General features: G+C 26.3%; 1 protein-coding gene across 1 annotated transcript; it reads left to right on the forward strand.

The window, feature by feature from the left end:
• Nucleotides 1–13,874: 13,874 nt before the first annotated feature.
• LOC145834545 (rho-related GTP-binding protein RhoQ-like) lies at nt 13,875–17,746 on the forward strand. The gene is made up of 4 exons (XM_082941992.1): nt 13,875–14,244; nt 14,547–14,611; nt 14,676–14,890; nt 16,307–17,746. The coding sequence occupies exons 1-4, from the start codon at nt 13,878–13,880 to the stop codon at nt 16,683–16,685; spliced, it is 1,026 nt and encodes a 341-aa protein (XP_082798118.1). The 5' UTR covers nt 13,875–13,877; the 3' UTR covers nt 16,686–17,746.
• The last annotated feature ends 1,167 nt before the right edge of the window (nt 17,747–18,913 follow it).

Raw genomic sequence — 18,913 nt, forward strand, 5'->3', positions numbered from 1 at the left:
GTTTAGAAGATACTACAATATTATATATATATATATATTTAGATTTATTAGTTTGTGTTTAACAAAGAAAAAGGATTTTTAAAATCAGTTAACATTTAAAACAAAGTAATTTTTTAGGGCATCCAATTCAGTTTGGTTATCAATAACTAGAAAGTATAAACAAAACTTTATAAAAAAATTCTAAATAGATTACTATGTCAAAAAACTGAATGAGATCAAAATATATTTTTATAATTTAAACAAAGTTAATGAAATTTTACTTGATTAAATTTAAAAACATCAAGGTAAAAAAATTATAACAAACTTTTTGTTTGTGATTCCTATTAATAAGAAAAATAGAACCAGTAAACTAATATTTTCTATGTCACTAATCAAAAGTATTTTACTATAATAATGTTTTTTTATATTACAAGAAACTTATATTTTATTTGAAACTTCTCCTGTAGTTAGTGTTTTCAGTTTAGGTTATCAAACCTCTTATTTTCAAGTCATATGTAACTTGTTCAAGCTTTTTAACGTCATACTTAAGTCCATCAAAGCGTTTTCTTAATAAGTCATTTTTAAAATTTAATAACGAAAAACCACATTGAATTTTCAAAACAAAATCAAGAATTTCTTTGGGTTTATTGACATCTCCCAATGTGACACAGTTTACAGCAAAGCGTGAAAGTTCGTTTGTAAGCATTAGCAAACCTAAGAGATAGTCTTCTATATTTAAAATAAGTTGTTTGTCATTAAGATTAGCATCAAACCCAAGCATGAACCACAAATCTTGTATTGGCAGTAACTCGCCTTGATTGATAAAGTAAACCAAACAAGTAGCATAACTGACTTTCTAAATAGTTTGTCTACATAAGTAGGAAAGACTAAACGGTTGTTCACATTTTTTCAAAAACAACAACAAGCAATCTATATCATCTTTAAAAGATTCAGCAACAGATAGTGAATTTCCAACTAGTGTTTTATAGTCTTTTTTTTGATGTATTTGTTGCAAAAATATTAGCAATTTTTGTACTTTTTTTTCTATTATATCCACCTTTGCTTTAACTCCGTCTATTTCTTCTGTTTCTCTAGTTAATGATTCATCAAAATCAATAAACATTTTTAAATGACTTAAGTTTGTTTCTATTATTTGATCCATATTAAATACTAGAAAATTTAAGCTGTAGAAGTTAGGCTGTTTTTATAGATTAGTTGTAACACTTAAACTTTTGTCTTTAGAAAATTTATTTGGATTACTACAAAATATGTATTTCAAGGGCATAGGGGAGCCAACATTTCTTTTGATTAGGTTTTGAGATTAGCTTTTGATAGAAGCTATAATTACATACTACAAGATACTTTTGCAGGAAAATAATAATTAATTAACCTTTGTGGAAAAATTAATGTTTATTACTCAAGAAAAGGTTTAGTTTTACTCAGATGATGCTATTCAAGTACTTGATTATAAAATGCTTATATTTGCAATAGGCAGAGTGATACAAGAGGCAGAGGATACATTCAAATTTAAAAAAAAATAAGGGCCACAACTAAAAAAGTTATATATATTTGAAAATAAATACTTCTGTAAGTATAATTAAAACCTACAAACACTTGTTTGTTTTTGCAATTTAAGTAGTTATTAAAAAAGTTTGATTAATTAAGACATAAATGACTATATTCTAACACATTTTTAGCCATATGTCCAAAAATGCTTAATATTTTTCAAGAAAAAAAAAGTATGTAGACCTACATACGCTTTTTGTTTGAAATATATATTACTTTTAAAACTGTGGCACTAGAAATAATTTTTTTGAATTTGAATTGTCAGAATTTAAATAGTCCAAATTAAACTAGTTGTGCACCCCATACTAATATACACTGCATTATTTGTATCTAAAGAACATTGTGAGTTATTTGGTAAATATAATATTTAAGTCCAAATATCTTTTAAAAATGGTAAGCAAGCTTAAATTAAAGTACTACAATACAAAGTTGTAGAAAACTCTCTAAGGGCATATGGGGGAACAGTGGGACCACAACTAGAAATGACAAAAAAAATATTTGAAAATTTGTGGGTGGACAGCCAAGATTCTAGCCCATTAAGTGCTTAAAACTAAACTAAAATTTCCATCTATAACAAAAGTTTGGTTAGGCGCAAGGCAATTTGAAAGGTTTTGATTAGTTCAAATACTGATGTTTTTAAAACACATAAGTAAAATTCAAAACTATTAAAAAAAACATTAAAATAAAAGTATTTTATTGCTTTTTTTAATAGTTTGAAAAAGACATTTTAAATATTTGTTTAATTAGTTCATTTTATTTCTTCCCTTAATTTGATCTATTTTTTTAATAATAAATAAAAATAAAGAAATAACGTATTTTTTGCATGTATTTTTAAGAAACTCTTGTCAATTTCCCAAATTTAAGGTACAAAACATATAATAGGTCAACTTCCTAAATTTAAAGTAAAAAACATAAAATAGTATTTTACACTTACTTAAACTCCGGCTTGCCTCTCTTTAAATCAAAAAGACTGTCTTGAGTGACTGTCTCAGATTAATAAATTCAGCTGTATTACTAAGCTCTTACCTTAAACTGTTTTGAGTCACCTTGAGTTTTTAAAAATCTAAAAGAAAAACTAACTTTCCAAATTTCATAAAAACTTAGTTCTACAATAAAATTGTTTATAAAACAGGGTCGCTACTCTTTGAGTCAAAAAGTCTTCCCTGAGTGACCAGAAACTTACTTGAGTAACCTTTAACTTCCCTGAGTAACCTTAAACTTACCAGAGTTTTTTTTAAATCCTTAAAAACTTTATTATCTATTAAAAAAATACAATGTTAATTCAAAGAATATTTAAGAACTAGCCCAAGATTTTAAAATTTCTAAATAAGCACTTAAAAAATTAAATTAATTTTGTAAAACAAAATGTTGAAACTGAATTAACTTAATCTCATTCTAGATCTAGAAAAAATATTCCCTGAGATTTTTTAAAAAATCTTTAAGTTTTCCTAAAATTTTTAGAAAAAACCAAAACTGCCAGAGTTTCCTTGAGTTTAAAAAAAAAGAATCAAAATTCTCTGAGTTTCTTGAGATTTTCTATTTTTCTATAACAAAAAATTCTCTGAGTTTCCCTGAATTCCTTAAGTGTGTGGCAACCCTGGTAAAAGAACAAAGCATCATTTAAAATCAAAGAAAATTTGTCCTGAGACTATTGAAAAAAAAAACTTTAAATATACTGAGTTTTCTATATAAAAACAAAACTATCTTGAGTCAACCGGAGTTTAAAAATTATTTCAAAATATCTTGAGTTATCCAGAGAAATCTGAGTCATCCTGAAATTTTAAACATCCTAAGTTATCCAGAATGTGTGGCAAACTCTATAAAAGTATCGAGAAAAGTTTGTGTGAATCTTCTTCAAAACAAAATTCTAAATAAATTTATTATATTTAAGGGCATAGAATGGTAAATCACTTTTCTACAATTTTATCTTTTATTGTGGAGTTTTAACTTATAAAAGTTGCATTTTACATATTATAAAAACTAAAAATATTTTTTTAGGTATAGCCGTTCAAAGTTGGAGACAACAATAGATTTCTTATAGGAAGCACAAACTATAAGGACAAAAGACTATTTCACCAAAAATCTATCTTCCCTACATGTTAGAGATAATTGTCTCTTTATTTTTAGAAAATGATGCTTGCAATATTAAAAAAAAAATTTGATAACAAAATTTAAAAAAATAAAAAAACTTAAATTTTATAAAATAAATTTTAAAACAAAATGGTTTTTTGGTCATAAATATATATTTTTTTCGTTTGGTCAAAAAAAAAGTTTCTAAATATAGTAAGGAACATTTCCTGGAAGTTTGAGATATTTATCTCAAAAATATTTTGAAATTGAAAAATCTGTAGAAAGCAACCAACTTTACAAAACTATGAGTTTTTAAGAAACTAAACTGGCTTTAGTCATGCTGAGTTTAAAAAATAATATTTCAAGTGTGTGGCAACTCTGTAATACAACAACAATAGGTTCCTTATGGGAGGCGCAACCTAAAACGGCAAAAATAGACTATTTCACTAAAAATATATTTTCTCCTACATTTTTTGAGATAAGTATCTTAAACTTTCAGGAAATGTTCCTTGATATATTTAGAAAATTCTGTCAAAAGGAATTTTTTAAAAATTAATATTTTATATAACAAAAAATAAATAAGAAAACTGTTTTTTTTTTGTTTTTTTTTATATAAAATATTAATTTTTTAATTTTTTTAAATTTTGTTTTGACAGATTTTTAAAATATTGCACAGAACACTCCTAAAAATTTGTTGTACATACCCCAAAAACGTAGGAGGAGATAGATTTTAGTGATTTCTAGTTATTTGCCGTTTTAGTTTGCGCCTCCCATAAGGATCCTATTGTTGCCTCCGACTTTGACCGGCTATATCTCAAAAATTATTTTGAATTTTTAAAATCTGTAAAAAGTATCTTGTAGCTTAGTAAAAACTATATAAACTAAGATCAAATTTCAAAAAAAAAGGTGTTTACCCCCCTATGCCCTTAACTAAATCTCATTCTAGATCTAGAAAAAAAAATCCCTGAGATTATTTTTTAAAATTCCCTGAAGTTTTTAAAAAAAACTAAAACTGCCCAGAGTTTCCCTGAGTTTAAAAAAGAATCAAAATTCCCTGAGTTTCTATGAGATTTTCTGTAATTTGAAAATTACAGAGTTTCAATAAATTCCCTGAGTGTGTGGCAACCCTGTTTTAAGTATGAAATTGGGTTAAATAGTATAAGAACATTGAAAAAATACTGAAGACTAATTTAAATGTGTATTTTCATAAAAACAATTATCTATATAATAGATTTTTTTTGCCAAATCAAACTCTTACTACAAAACATACTAAAATTGATTAAAATTTCTAGGTTTTATCAGTGATTTTTATTTAAAATTCCTGCTTTTTTTTTTCAAAATTTTTCAAATTCCAGGTTTATTAGCAACCCTGTCTCTGCCATGTTGAAATTATTACAGGGTTGCCACTTGCTTTTTCAAAAATTTTTTAAGGTTTTAAATATACACATTTTTGGGTCAATTTTTAGTTTAAAGTTAAGTTTAGGTAAGAAACATTTGTTATATAGTATAAAAACATTGAAAAGATACTACTGTAAAGCTACTTATCAAAGTTATTTATACATATATGGTGTGAGGCTCGATGACCGAAAGGTCTTTCTCCACACCAATCCATTGACCATAGTTGTGAGCGTTCACTTTTTCTTTCTTTCTTTCTTTAAATTTTTTTTTATTTGATGATGACAAGTTTTTTTTTATTAATATGATAGATTTTTTGAGTCAAATTGAAATTTTACTACTGTACATGTGAAAATTGTTAAAATTCCAGGTTTTTTTGGCTAAATTGTCAAATTCCAGGTTTTTCCAGGTAAAGTGGCAACCCTGTTTAATATTAACTTTAATATATGTATTTTATTTGAACTTTTATATAAACTGCTGAGAATAAATGATAGCATAAATGATATAATTAAATGATGGTTGAAAATATTGTTACCTTACTTTTTAATCTTAACTAAAAACTTATGAAGTCAAAGTTCTGTTTGAGATCTTTGTTTATTAGAACTTTTTTCAATTAAACATTAATTTAACTATACATGTAAGCAACAAAATAACTGGAAAAAATATTTTCTTCCTGTTTATTTTGAAGCTACTAGGTATTTTAAGTAAACTTGACTGGTCTTTGACAGGAATAAAGAAATGTTTAAATGGTAATTGTCATTAAAAATAAACTATAAATTCTGATGGTTTTTCACTGAAAAAAAAACTGTATACTTTACTTGAAAGTAATTAACTTGCTCATCTTTCATAAAGTAATGTGACAGCTATTATATTGCACTTTATAAAAAAAAATAATACTAACTAGTTTCTTATTGAACATTATAAACTATGTTCAATAAGAAACTAGTAAGTATTATTAAATAGTTAACTAGTATTAGACTAGTTAACTAGTATTAAACTAGTTCAGGAAATAAAAGTAAAGAGGCTACAACGAGGTATATGTCACTTTTTTTTTGGTTATGTATAGACCACTGGGTTTTGATCTTGCAATGTTCAACTCAAAGAGTTTTTAAAGCCATCACTAAGACCTCTTTACTATCAGGTAACACATGCTAAATTATTTATAAAAATTAAATTTATTATAAGAATAAGTTTGAAATATATATTATTTGTTTTTATAGTAGAAATACATAATGACTCATCTAATAACATTATACAATGTTCAAATAAATTTAAGCTTGTCACTAATGGCAATTGCTTGACATGATAATATTAATGGTTGTGAAAATATTTTTTTTTCTAGTATATGGGTTGCTTCAGATTTCCACTGCTTTTATTTGAATAGCTGGAAAATCATATAATCTGAAGCAACCTATTATATTTAAATAGTAATTATTGTTTAAAAAAAACTTTGAGACTTCGTAAAAAGCCATATTATCAACACTCAAAAAGCAGCAAATCAAAGGGGCTTCTGATTAGCAAATTGTTTACAAAAAGTAATATTGTTTATTGAACGAAAAAAAGCGCTCAAATACTTGAAGAAATATATATGAGCGCCGGTACCCTGCCACTCCTTCTCCTTGGAGGTCTTACTGGCCTGAAGCTATTGCCCCTAATCTGTCTCCAGAAGACATCGTAGTCTACATCAAATTCCGAGCGCTCCGCATTCATATCACTTGTCCCAACGCTGTTCGACCGATTGTACGATAGCCACGGGGCGATTTGCATATCGCCTGTTTCTGTGGTTTAAACCCTATCGTCGTCCACTTCTAGAATCGAGTGCCACTCCGCTGGGTGCGCGATCCGGGTGTGCATGTTAAGCTCCCGTTTCAAATCGAACTCCACATTTCAGCTCGTGCAGTCAGTACGTCCATGCTTATAAGACTTACTTTTACTCTAAGTCTGCTGGTAAACAACAAGAAAAAAGAGATATTTAAGAGAGGTTTGATTAGTCATAGCGCGCGGTACCCGTGACAACAATTAAACTACTATCGCTAAATTAACATCCGCCACCCCTGTCAATCTTGTCTCGTACGTGGTCGTGTCTGACATGCGTCACCGAGACGATCTCGTAATAGAGATCCACGGCCCATGTTTACTGTTACTTGTAACAATGCCCATCTTACCAGTCGCAGGTGGTCACGTCTATTGGTCGGACGGGTGTGTGTGAGCTTAGCGTTGTCGTCCCGGAGCCCTTTATGGAACGACGGAAATATCTCCGATTGGGACACTCAACATCTTATCTACGCACTCTAGCAAAACTTGTTACTTCGTCGCTGCCGACGTCTCGTACCCGATACACCGGTCACTGACAATCACGTCTATCGGGTGGGTCAGGCTGGTCGGCTTGTTACTCTGATTCCCGTCCTACGTAACGGGGCATGACTTTCTCCCTTTATGAATCGAACCCTAATTTGTCGTTGCAATTATGAAATCAGCAACTTCTACCCCTAAAAAAGTCTTACCAGAAAAGACATATACCACGCTTACCCCAAGAAGTACCAACTAAAATGATACCCCGAATGGGCACCATATGAAAAACGATCCGATTCTAAACATTAAAATCACTGATACTGCGACGGCAAAGTATAGCGGATACGGAATTAAACTAAGGAATTAGGCCTCAAAGGTTGAATGCATAAGGCTTTTAGAATATGGAGCTGAAAAGAGTTCTCCGCTTTCACTAAAACTGAAAAGTTCTTTTTTTTATAGTTTTTAGCGCACTCCGGATTGTTAACAAATGTTGCCCAACCGCATAGTTTCTCCGAACGACCATCAAACCAGCTTTTCAAGATTTTCGGAACATGCTGGTCGATTTTTACATAAAACCTTTGAGATGTTTTTCCCTCGCAGTCACTACTACAGTGACAACTAAATTTATAGATGATGTTACTTTTTTCTTGGATGGGAGAAACATCTTTGTAAATTCCACTTGGAGGTCGATCAGTATGCAAAATTGTTCTTAAATGAACAGAGCTGAAAACTTGGTTTATTTCCTCAGAAATTTTCTTAGAAAAAAGAGGAAAAATTTAAAAAGGAGAATTTTTCAGTTTTAGTGAGAGCGGAGAACTCTTTTCAGCTACATTTTCTAGAAGCCTTATTCATTCAATTCTTTAGGCTTAGTTTATGTAAGCAGAAAAAGTTTGTATACAAAACTAGACTTTTTAAATCCTTATATTAAGTTGTTTTAAAGTAGTTAGTTTCTTGTTAAATTTTTTTTTAAAGTGCAGTTTTATTTTCATTTTTATCGCTGGTTTATTTTAATTTGATTTTAATCTAACGAGTTATATTAGTACAGCAAAGTTCTACCGTATAAGTAATTAGTTAGTTTTAACATTCGATTCTTACGTCCTTTTATATATTTTTAAACTTTAATTTACAGTATAGTCTTATTTAAATTTCGATTCAGTTTAACTTAGTAAGATAAAATTTTTGATAAGCCTTACTACGAAAGTACTCAAATAAATTTAAGAAAAAATGAAATGTGTTTTGTTATATTTTTAAAATAAGTTATGCACTGGAAAAAAGTTGAAGATAAAACTCAAATTTAAATTGGATGTCCGTTCTGTACCGTGTACTAATTTTGCAGTAGCTATTTTTCTAGCAGTCACATGACAATTCAATTTCTTCAAAAAAAGTTAAGTTGCAATATCTCAAAAAATAGTACTTATTTTAAAAAATGATAGTTATTTTAAAAATTAAAAAAAGTAGTTGTAGATATAATAAGATTATAATGTTAAAATAAGATAAATAATAAAAACTAAAAAAAACTTTAATTTATTAAAAATTATTGTATTCTTTAAACTTGTTTTAGCCATATTTCATAATTAAAAAAAAAATTCAAAATAAAATAAGACTTTGTAGTTAATAATTAATAACTTTACAATATTTTTTTTATAAATAAATGTAGATATCAGTTTTATTAAACAACAGCAACAAAGGCTAGTCCCTTCAGGCCTCAACAAAACAGTGACATTAGCATGTTATGGCATACTACAAAATATTATAAAAAACTATTCATGCGTAAAAGATAAAAAAATATAAGTAATTAATCGTCTGCATCTAATTAGACTACCTGTTAATGCAAGTTATAGAATTCAATACAGTTAAAGCAAAGATAACTTTAACTTTTTGGATATTTTAAACATTATTTAACTATTATAGTAACCTCTCGCATCTTTACGCACCTATGAAAGTTTTGCACTCTCGTTTTGTTACGCATTTTAGAATTCTAAAAAACTCTAAAAAAAAAAATTTTATTTTTTTTAATATTGCACAAACTAGGTTAATTGTATGTTTTTAATTTAAAATGTGTTTATAAATGCTAACTCACTTCTATATATCTTTAAAATTCTTACAATTTCCTAAATAATATTAGGAACACTTTTCAAAAATTTGAAGTGAATAATTTGAAAAAAAACATGAGATTATTTTTAATGAAATTGATATTTTTTCATTGTTAGTTTGTGCCTTCCATAAGTAGCTTATTGTATTTTATGGCTTTAACCTTTATAGCTTAGGTGTCTTAACACCACTCCTTTTATACCTTTTAATAAATAAAAATTTTCAATTCTTCAAATTTTTATGGCATGAAATTTCATTCCTACACAAAAAATCCATCAATGTATCTTAAATACAATGCAAGACAAGTTTATCCTTATGTGGGAAAAGGTCAAATTAAAAAAGTTGTAGTAACATAAACAATTTTTTTTTTGTTAAACGTTTTCTTATATTTTATATTTTTTTGTTCAAAAGAAGAAACCCATTACAGCACCAAATGAATATTTTTGTAAAAGGCTATAGAAACAAATTTTAATATAGACACCACACCATTTCTTAATTGTAAACAAATTCTTAATTATAAGTTGAATATGCTAAGTAGAATAGAATATAAAAGTTAAGTATCAGATAAGTCACAAATAAATAAAGATAAAAATGGAATCTACTTATTATTAAAATTAATAAAATTTTTATAGAAGTATTATTGGAACATAAGTGACCAGTAAATATACAAAACGTTACACAAGACACACACTTCCAAAAACACTAAATATATTTCGAGCAATTCTCTTCAGTAGAGTAAAATGCTAACAAATAATAAGATTTTACACACTTATATAGTAACCAAGTAGTTAAGTAATCACAAAGTAATTAAGAGATTAATAAAAAACAAAAGCAATTAGTAACAGTTAAAATCAAATAAATCCATTTACGTTATAATTGATCAACAGTAAAACTAAAACGAAAACAATCCTTATAAAATATTACGAAAATAAAGAAACAGTATAGTCAAAATCTTTTTGCTTACATAAAACAGGTTTCCTTAACAAAATACAAATGGCTTCTAATTTAATCAAATCGAAAACATGACTAAAAACTTTAATAATTTTAAATCTATCTATATTATAATTGTTTGCACAAGTTGGATTATTAACTAAATGTTCTGAAATAGATGAACGTTTAGATGCGTTTAAAACCTTTACCGGTGTATCATCTTTCTTATCTGACAGGCAAAAACTCTCTACACATTTTGGTATGTGTTCTTTTATTCTCTTCTTTAGATGTCTGGTTGTTAATCCAATATAACTTGCTGTACAACAGCAACTGTACTGGTAGATTACCATACTTTTATTATTTTATAGTAATTTAAATCTGTTTTTTTTTTAATGTATTGTTTTATCTTTTGTTTTCATATTTATAAATAAAGTAAACAAATGTTTAATAGTGGAAAAGTCCCCAGTCTGCTTTTAACTAGAAGCAATATCAAAAAACAACCATTATAGTAAGTATATTTGGTAACTCTCTTATCTTGACGATCTCTCGTATCTTTACGCATTTTTTCTGAAGACACAATGTGCGTAAATAACCGAGAGGTTACTGTATTTAAATACAGATTGTACATAATTACTGGCAAAAGTTAAAACACAAAACGTAAATGTAAATTTACCACAGTTAAATGTAAAATGGAAGACATTGTAAATAAATTCAGATAAATGCCATCAAAAATATATTTAACACGAAAAACAAAATTTAAAACAAAAGTTTCAAAGTTCAAAAATCCTAATTCGTAATAAATCAGCAAAATTTTTCTTCTTTCCAGTTCATCAACAGAAATTTATTCCTGTGTCTACAGCTTCCCATCAGTTTTGTACTTTTGTTGATACAGTTGCTGTTTGCTTTTAGTATGAAAATTGCTCCTTTTAAGCCGAACATGCACGTGTTTCGCCTGTTTTAGGTCTATTTACTTTTTCCAGTATCTTACAACATAGATTGTATTCTGAGTCATTTGTTTTAGTTTGTGAATTAATTTTAAGAGTTCTGTTGAGTTGATATATTGCTCGTAGTTATTTTTTCAGATCTAAATTAGTAATCTGCAAATATACGAAAAAATATTTTTTAGTTTTTATACTTTAATAAATTATTGAAAAAAGTGATAATAGTTACTTGTTAAATCTAAGGTAAATATATAAAAAAAAAATACTTTTAAGTATCAGTTTTCCCTCGTTTTTGAAATATCATATTATCTAGGAAAAATTTGCTATCAAGTTGACAGAACTTGATTTAACTTTTTTTCATTGTTTTTGTATCTCAGTAATTGATTTTGATTTTCATAGTTTGAAACTAACTAGTTTTTTGATAACGACTCTGACATAGATAAATTTGATTTTAAAATCAATAAACACTCATTTTCAAAAATGGAAACATTTTAAGTAGTTTATGACGTTCCGCACCGCAACTAGTTAAAGCTTTAATACTTGTTCCATAACAAAATGTTTTATTTTTTAAAATTTACAACAAACAACTTACTTGTTAACTAATGATAACGTTTAATAATTTAATCTTTAAATTTTTTTTATTAAATTAATCTTGAAACTTTTTACTTTATATACTTATATTAGTGAAAAATTTCTTAACAAAACTTTCTAAAACAAAGTTATAATCAATGGGAAATTGTTCCTTTGAAATTAATTTTAATGGCCTCTATAAATTTTTAATAGTTTGTCAATTGCTTAGATTAAATTTTATTTTTTGCAACAAACATACACATGGTTTGTAGCGAAAGCAAATACAAAATATTGTATTAAAGTTAGACTATTTTTAACAAAAACCTTAGAATAAAAAAGTTACCTATACATTTTTTGATATTTCTTAATTGAAAAAATATGTGATTTAAAATGAAATGCCTCAAAATTAATCTAAAGTTTGAAAAAAGACAAGTACTAATATTTCAAGAGCAGGGTTTTTGTGTCTAAGGCAGAATTGCCAGAACTCCAGAAACAAAATATTCTAAATATTAAATAAACATTTGTTTGAACTTAAAATGCTCAAGTAAGTGTGTGGCAACATATATTTTTATGGGCCCAACATTTTTTCTTATCCGGTATGTATGTTAGATAAATCAAAAAGATTAAATTAATCTACTTGTTTAAAATCTGCTCATTCTTTATAAAAATACTTTTAAGTCGTGTTTAAAAACTTTTTAATTGCTTTTGTTTACATTGGATTTTAAGCACTATAAAACATCTTTTGTAATACATACTTGATTTTTTTGGGCGAAACTTTTTTTAAACTTTAATGTTTGTAAAACAACTTATATTTTGTTTTTTACTTTGTTAAAGGTTTACATTCGTTATTTACAAACAAATTAAGTATCATAAATTAATATAAACTTATAAATCTTTATAAAATGTTAAACAAAAAAAAACATATAGTTTTTACGAACTTAAAGTAAAAAAATATCTTACTACATTTTGTAGTTTTAATTTACCTTTTATGTGTTTACCTAAAATAGAAAATATTCAAATTCTTTTAGTTTAAATTAATACTAGACTATTATATATACTAGAATTTAAATAGAAAATATTCAAACTAAAAGAATTTGAATATATATTAATACATTTGGTTTTAAAATACTAAAAACAATATGATAACAATAACTTTATATTTGTTGGTTGATATAAGTGTTATGTTTATTCTCAAGTTTTTTCAACATAGCATACAATTAAATTATATAAGTAATTAAAAAAACGGTACAACAAAACATAACTTTGCAAAAATCATTGCAGCAGTATTTAGTTTATTTCGATCTCGAGAGTTAGGGTAAAAAGCTAGTTGGCCACCTAAGTCGTACGAGAGAAAAAAAAACAGAAAACGTTTGAGAGAGAATTATCATAAAAGTTAATACTCATATGAGAGCGTTTGTGAAGATACTTTGATAGAATGCGCACTGTGTTTATATAGAGAAAGTTCTATCTCCAACAATAATTTCTTTATATATTGATTATATTTGTCTGTTTAAAGGTAAAGTCGGTATTAGTTCAGTGTTTTTCGTTTTATTTTAGTAAAAAAAAACATTTTTTTTTATAAAATTAAAAGTTTAGTAAATTTTTATTTCGTTTTATATGATAAATCCTTAGAAAAAGAAAACCCATAAGCTAAAACAGTAAAAAATCAAAATCAACTTTACTGTCACAGTTTATATTTTATTAAACTACTCAACATAGTTTTATGCTAGTTACAATTTCTTTTTAAACAATGATATAACATGTACAAAACTTAACTTTAAAAAAAATACTTAAAACAGATTTTTAATTGTTTTTTCTTTGTGTTTTCTATTTTTCTTTTGTTGAACATAAATGTATTCTATTTTATTTTAATTTTTCTTCTAGTGTGTGCTGATTTAGTGGCTCCGGTCTTGATGTCTGAGTCTAACATTGCACAATAAACAATATGATAATAAATTTAAATTAGACTCAGAAAAAAATTTCTGTGTTTCCTAAAACTAGTTGATTAAGTTAATTTTTATTTAAAAATTTCAGCTTTAAGCTATGCCTAATTTAATAAAATCAAAACTTAAGACACTTTCTACAAATTTAACCAACTTGAATTCTAAGAACGAAAACAATGACCAAAAAACAACAACGCCCCTACCCGATCATGGTATAAACAGTCGAAATTTCCATGGTTACCACCGTAAGCCCAACGAGAGTCCCCGTGTTCCACCCCCAGTCCCCCAGCACGGCATTCACGCCAGACTTCGTAATCACTTGCCTCCTAAGTCTGTTGTGGAACCTAAAAAAGTTGGTTGCTTAGTTATTGGAGACCCCAATGTTGGAAAGACAACAATGATTAAAAGTTACACAACAGGGGAATACCTGGATAGCTACTCACCAACCGTTTATGATGAGTTTAAAGGTTTGAGTCAAATATTTTAAAACTTTAGCTTTTTTACTGTTTATATGGCATCATTAAAGTACATATAAATTAATATAATATAAACTTTTTTTTTAATTCTTAACCAACAATAATTTAACCTTTCTATAAAAAAAAATTAAACTTAATATTAAAAAAAAAGAACTAAACGAAAATATAACACAACTAAGAAACCATAAACTATCATATAAAAAAAAACTGCTGTTTTCTATAAAAATATAATTTTAAAACAATTGTACATAAATGTTTCTAATTTTTAATTAGTAATGAAAATAACTTTACAGTAACAGTAACAATGTATAACCAGCCCTACGAGCTCATTATAAAGGATACAGGAGGAAAAGTTAAGGTAAGTCTTAAACACTTAAACATTTTGTTTGAGTATGTTTTTTAAATAAAACAAAAATTATCAGGACATGTCAAGTTTTTTTATGAGGTTATGCCACCAAGAAATAGACGTTGTCTTGCTTTGCTTTTCAGTAATTCGTCCTAGAACTTTGGAGTCAATAAAGAAAAAGTGGTTACCTGATCTGAAAAGGTACATGCCGTCTGTACCATTAATTTTAGTCGGTACTCAGTCTGATGAAGCTTGCAAAATTGAAAACATCGTTGACCTTTCCATTAATAAGTAAATAATACTTGTTTTTACTTAGTATTATTAGACAAAACTAGAAATCTTTGTAAGTATAAAAAATAACATACTAAAAATACTTATACGAGAAAGTAATAGATATGACTTAAATAAGATTTATCCGTTTTAACTTTATATTGTTATATATACTTTTCGTAGTTTGGATAAGTTAGACAGTTAACCTTTTTTGTAAAAACTTAATCAATTCAATTTCTCAAATACAATTTTTTCTATATGGGTGTTTACATAACTGATTTATAAAACTCAAATCTGGAAATCGAGTTTGTTTATTTTATTATAAAACCTATAAAAATTTGTTTTTTTTTAAACGAAAATATTTAAAAAAAAGTTAAAAAATGTAGAAAAAAGAAAATTTTAAAACTATTATATTTATATATATACTTTAAAATACTCAACTTTAATTTTTACTAACAGTTATATTTAAAATTTAATTATGCACATTTTGTGCTTTAAAATGTTTTCTAAGTAATTAAAAAAGTTCTGTTACTAGTAGTAAAAAAGTTGAAAGACTAGAAAAAGACTAAAAGAAGTTTAGTTACTTTATACTAACTAAAAAAATGTCGAATTGTTAAGTAATTGTTGTTAGTTGAAGTAAACAAACTGTTTAGTTTAAACATGATAAAGCTGAAACGAGATTAAACATAATTTTTTAATTATCTTTTGAAATTTTTGACAGATAATTTGACTGTCATTATTTGAAATTTCACTGTTAAAAAGTAATTTATTTGTATTGTTTCAATATTTACTAAGTTTTTAGTGTGCGCTAATTGACTTTATTACTGACATATTGTGATAGAGTATAATGTAACGGTTACAATGATAGTCAATATGTGCTGATTAAACAAAATAAAGCTTTTATTGATTTACTTTAAATTAAAACAAATAAATTTAGTTTGTTTTTTGTTAAAACATTTATCAAAGAAAAAATAAAGTATTTTTTCATAACTCCTTAAAAACTGTATTAAAAAAAAAAACTTAATAAAGTTCAAAGTTTTGAACAAACTAAGTAAATCGTTGTTTTATTAAAAAAAAAGTTTGTGAATATTCAAACCAAGTTACTTTGTTAAAATGAGTGGTTGTATAGTTGAATCAAAACTGTTAAATCCTTGAAATTGAAAAAATCCAATATAAATTAGTTTGTGTTTTTTAATAATTTATAAAATAATAACATTCATCTGCAAGAAAAACATTACTTAAATACAGTAATTAAGTTCTTCTTATTGTTTTTGAGTAACGTAGTGAATTACCTTCTGAGTGAATATGTGTTGAAATAATAAAAAACACCTTCAAATTTGTTTTAAACACGAAACTTTTAATCCTACTTACAGCAAAAAGTTATTTTAAGTTGTTTTATTCAGTTGTTGTTTTATTTACGTGAAAAAATGTTCACAGCGAGAAACCAATTGATGACCAAACGGGCAACGAATGGGCGAAAAAGTTATGCGCTGAAAAGTACTACAGCTGCTCATCAGTTTCTGAGGAAGGCCTCAAGTCTGTATTCGACGAAGCTTTGTTTCAGGGACACCATCACCTGAAGCAGCGTATAAATCCCAACTTCATTCGCAGAATACGAACGCGAATGTCTCGGATCGGCAGTTCATCCCCGTTTTTTTCCTCGCAGACTTCATTGAACACGAGTGTGAATGAAAACAAGGAGAACAAAGAAAGTGGTGGTCGCAAATCCCGCAGAAGAGAATCATTTCGAAAGCGATGGAGGCTGACACTACCGAATATGTCAATATTTCAACAAAGAGTTGTCAGTTCGAGTTGATAAAGATTCACTGTGTAAGACATTTAAGTATAAGTAAATGAAATTCATTTGTTTTCAAAAACTTTTCGACTCTATATGCCAATGATTTGAAAATTGAATTGTGTACATTTGTTCCAAATTGATGTTTATGATACAGTTCCTTCTTAATTTTTTGAAAAAACATAAATTTGAATGAAATAAGCTTACTATTTGATAAGTAACATACTATTCTTAATAATACAACTTATTATTCGTAATTTTATTTACAAGTGAGTATATAACCTTCTTATTCAAAAAGTTTTACATTTTTATGTGTTAAACAAAACGAATAAATCTAAAGAACAAGTGTCATTATATCTAATAAATGTTTTCTCTTTCTAAAACGTATACTGTTTCAAAATAACAGTTGGTTAATTTTACTTATTTTTATTTTAATTGTGCAGATTCACTGTCAAATATTTTTCTAAGTTTATTTCCTTTTTTTTACTGTTCTTTAAAGACTAATATAGTAATTTTTTATTTTGTGTTGTGATGTAAATTTTTAGTCAGAAGCATTTCTGTACTTATACTGTTGCTTTCAAAGAGCTTTAAAATAATACAGTTTATTCCGCTACTTAATAAAACTATACACGTCGTTAGTTGAATTTAAAATCAGTATTTTGAGTATCACTCGAAAATTATTTTACTCGCTTTAGTACTCACATCAAAACTAAAATGAAGTAAGTACTCGTGCTTCGTGCTAAAGAATTGACTGTTGCTGATATCCTCACATTTTAATGTGATACTGTGTAAGAATTCTAAAAATCAAAAATTCTTAAACTTTTTTTTATAGTTAATTGTTCATTAAAAAATTATATTAAATAATTTTTTTTAGTACTATTTTGAGAATAATTGAATTCTTCTAAGTACTTTAATAAACATTTGCTTTATATTTCATGATTTTCTGGTTACACGTTGACGTGTGTTTAAACAAGTTTTATAAAATTATTTACCAAAAACTTGTTTTAGAATAAAATGCCGTCAGTTATTTGCTTTAATTGCAAAACTTTTATGCTTGATGTTAGTTTGGTCAGTTTTATTATAGGTACTTTTAACATTGTTATTTTTATTCATTAATTTAATCTATATGTAGAACATATACCAATAAACTTTTATAAAATCAGTGTCGTTGAGTCAAAAAGTTGTTGTTTTTCAAATAAAAACTTGATAAAGTATTAACATAGAAGTAATTATAATAAGTCTTCAAGGCTTTTATAATAAAAATACCATGTTAGTTTGAATATCTTTGGTATAACTACTGCTAATTAAAAAAATTTACATAAAAATGTTATACAACTTAAGTTTTGTTAGTAACTTATAAGATCTTTTTAACCCTATATTTATTAATCTTATACTTTCACTTTCATGTTGCTATACAATATAGAAATGATAACAAGTTTCAAGTAGAAATCAGATTTACAAATTTTAGAAAGCAAGTAAAGCCTTGTTGTTTTATAACTCTATTTCGTAAAATATAGTTTGTACTTAAACATCTTTTTCCAATATTATATAGGATATTTTTCATAACATTTAAAAAAGTTCTTTTAAATTTAAAACATAAAAATGGGCCTAAAATTTATTTACAAATTATTGAAACTAGTGTAGCTCTAATATGACTTCATTTTTATACCAAACTTAATAAACTTTTTTGTTAGAAAAAGTACAGTTTTTAAAGTTTGAGACAAAAGCATACAAGTAATCGTTATTTAGTTTAAGTAGCTTAAAGCATGCTATTCTAAGTGGGAACACGTGCACATTAGATTTTATAAAAGTATAGTGATTAAAAATTTACACCTTTTATAATAATGAGCATACTATAAATTAAAAATATTGAATACATAAATTTTGTAAAATCTTTAAGACTTGAATAAAAAAAACATTTTAACTAAACACTACCATACAAATACTATTATTAGTTAACAAAGTCGAAAAATTATCATTTAATTATTATTTTTCTTTATTCCTGAATAACTATAAATTAATATAAAATAAAATATTGTTTAGTTTTAACTCAAACCTTTATTTAATACCTGAAGGAATTTTTAGAGAAAGTATTTGTTTTTTTAACTTTGGTTATTTAGGAAAAAAGTGACAATTGAAATACTTTAAAGGTAAAACACAACTTTGTTGCAATATAAACTAAAAAATATCTAAGTTATCCATTAGAACAGACTTCAAGTGTTTGATCTTTTTAAACAAAATTGAAATAA

The sequence above is a fragment of the Thalia democratica genome, chromosome 4, assembly GCF_965202585.1.
Source record: "Thalia democratica chromosome 4, ktThaDemo2.hap1.1, whole genome shotgun sequence".
In the NCBI taxonomy this organism is placed as follows: domain Eukaryota; kingdom Metazoa; phylum Chordata; class Thaliacea; order Salpida; family Salpidae; genus Thalia; species Thalia democratica.

Bases quoted from the DNA above. Each gene is read 5' to 3' on its own strand.
- LOC145834545 (XM_082941992.1), top strand. From the start codon at position 13,878: ATGCCTAATTTAATAAAATCAAAACTTAAGACACTTTCTACAAATTTA. The intron at 14,245-14,546 runs GTTTGAGTCAAA...ATAACTTTACAG, and splicing joins CGTTTATGATGAGTTTAAAG to TAACAGTAACAATGTATAAC. The intron at 14,612-14,675 runs GTAAGTCTTAAA...AAAAATTATCAG, and splicing joins ATACAGGAGGAAAAGTTAAG to GACATGTCAAGTTTTTTTAT.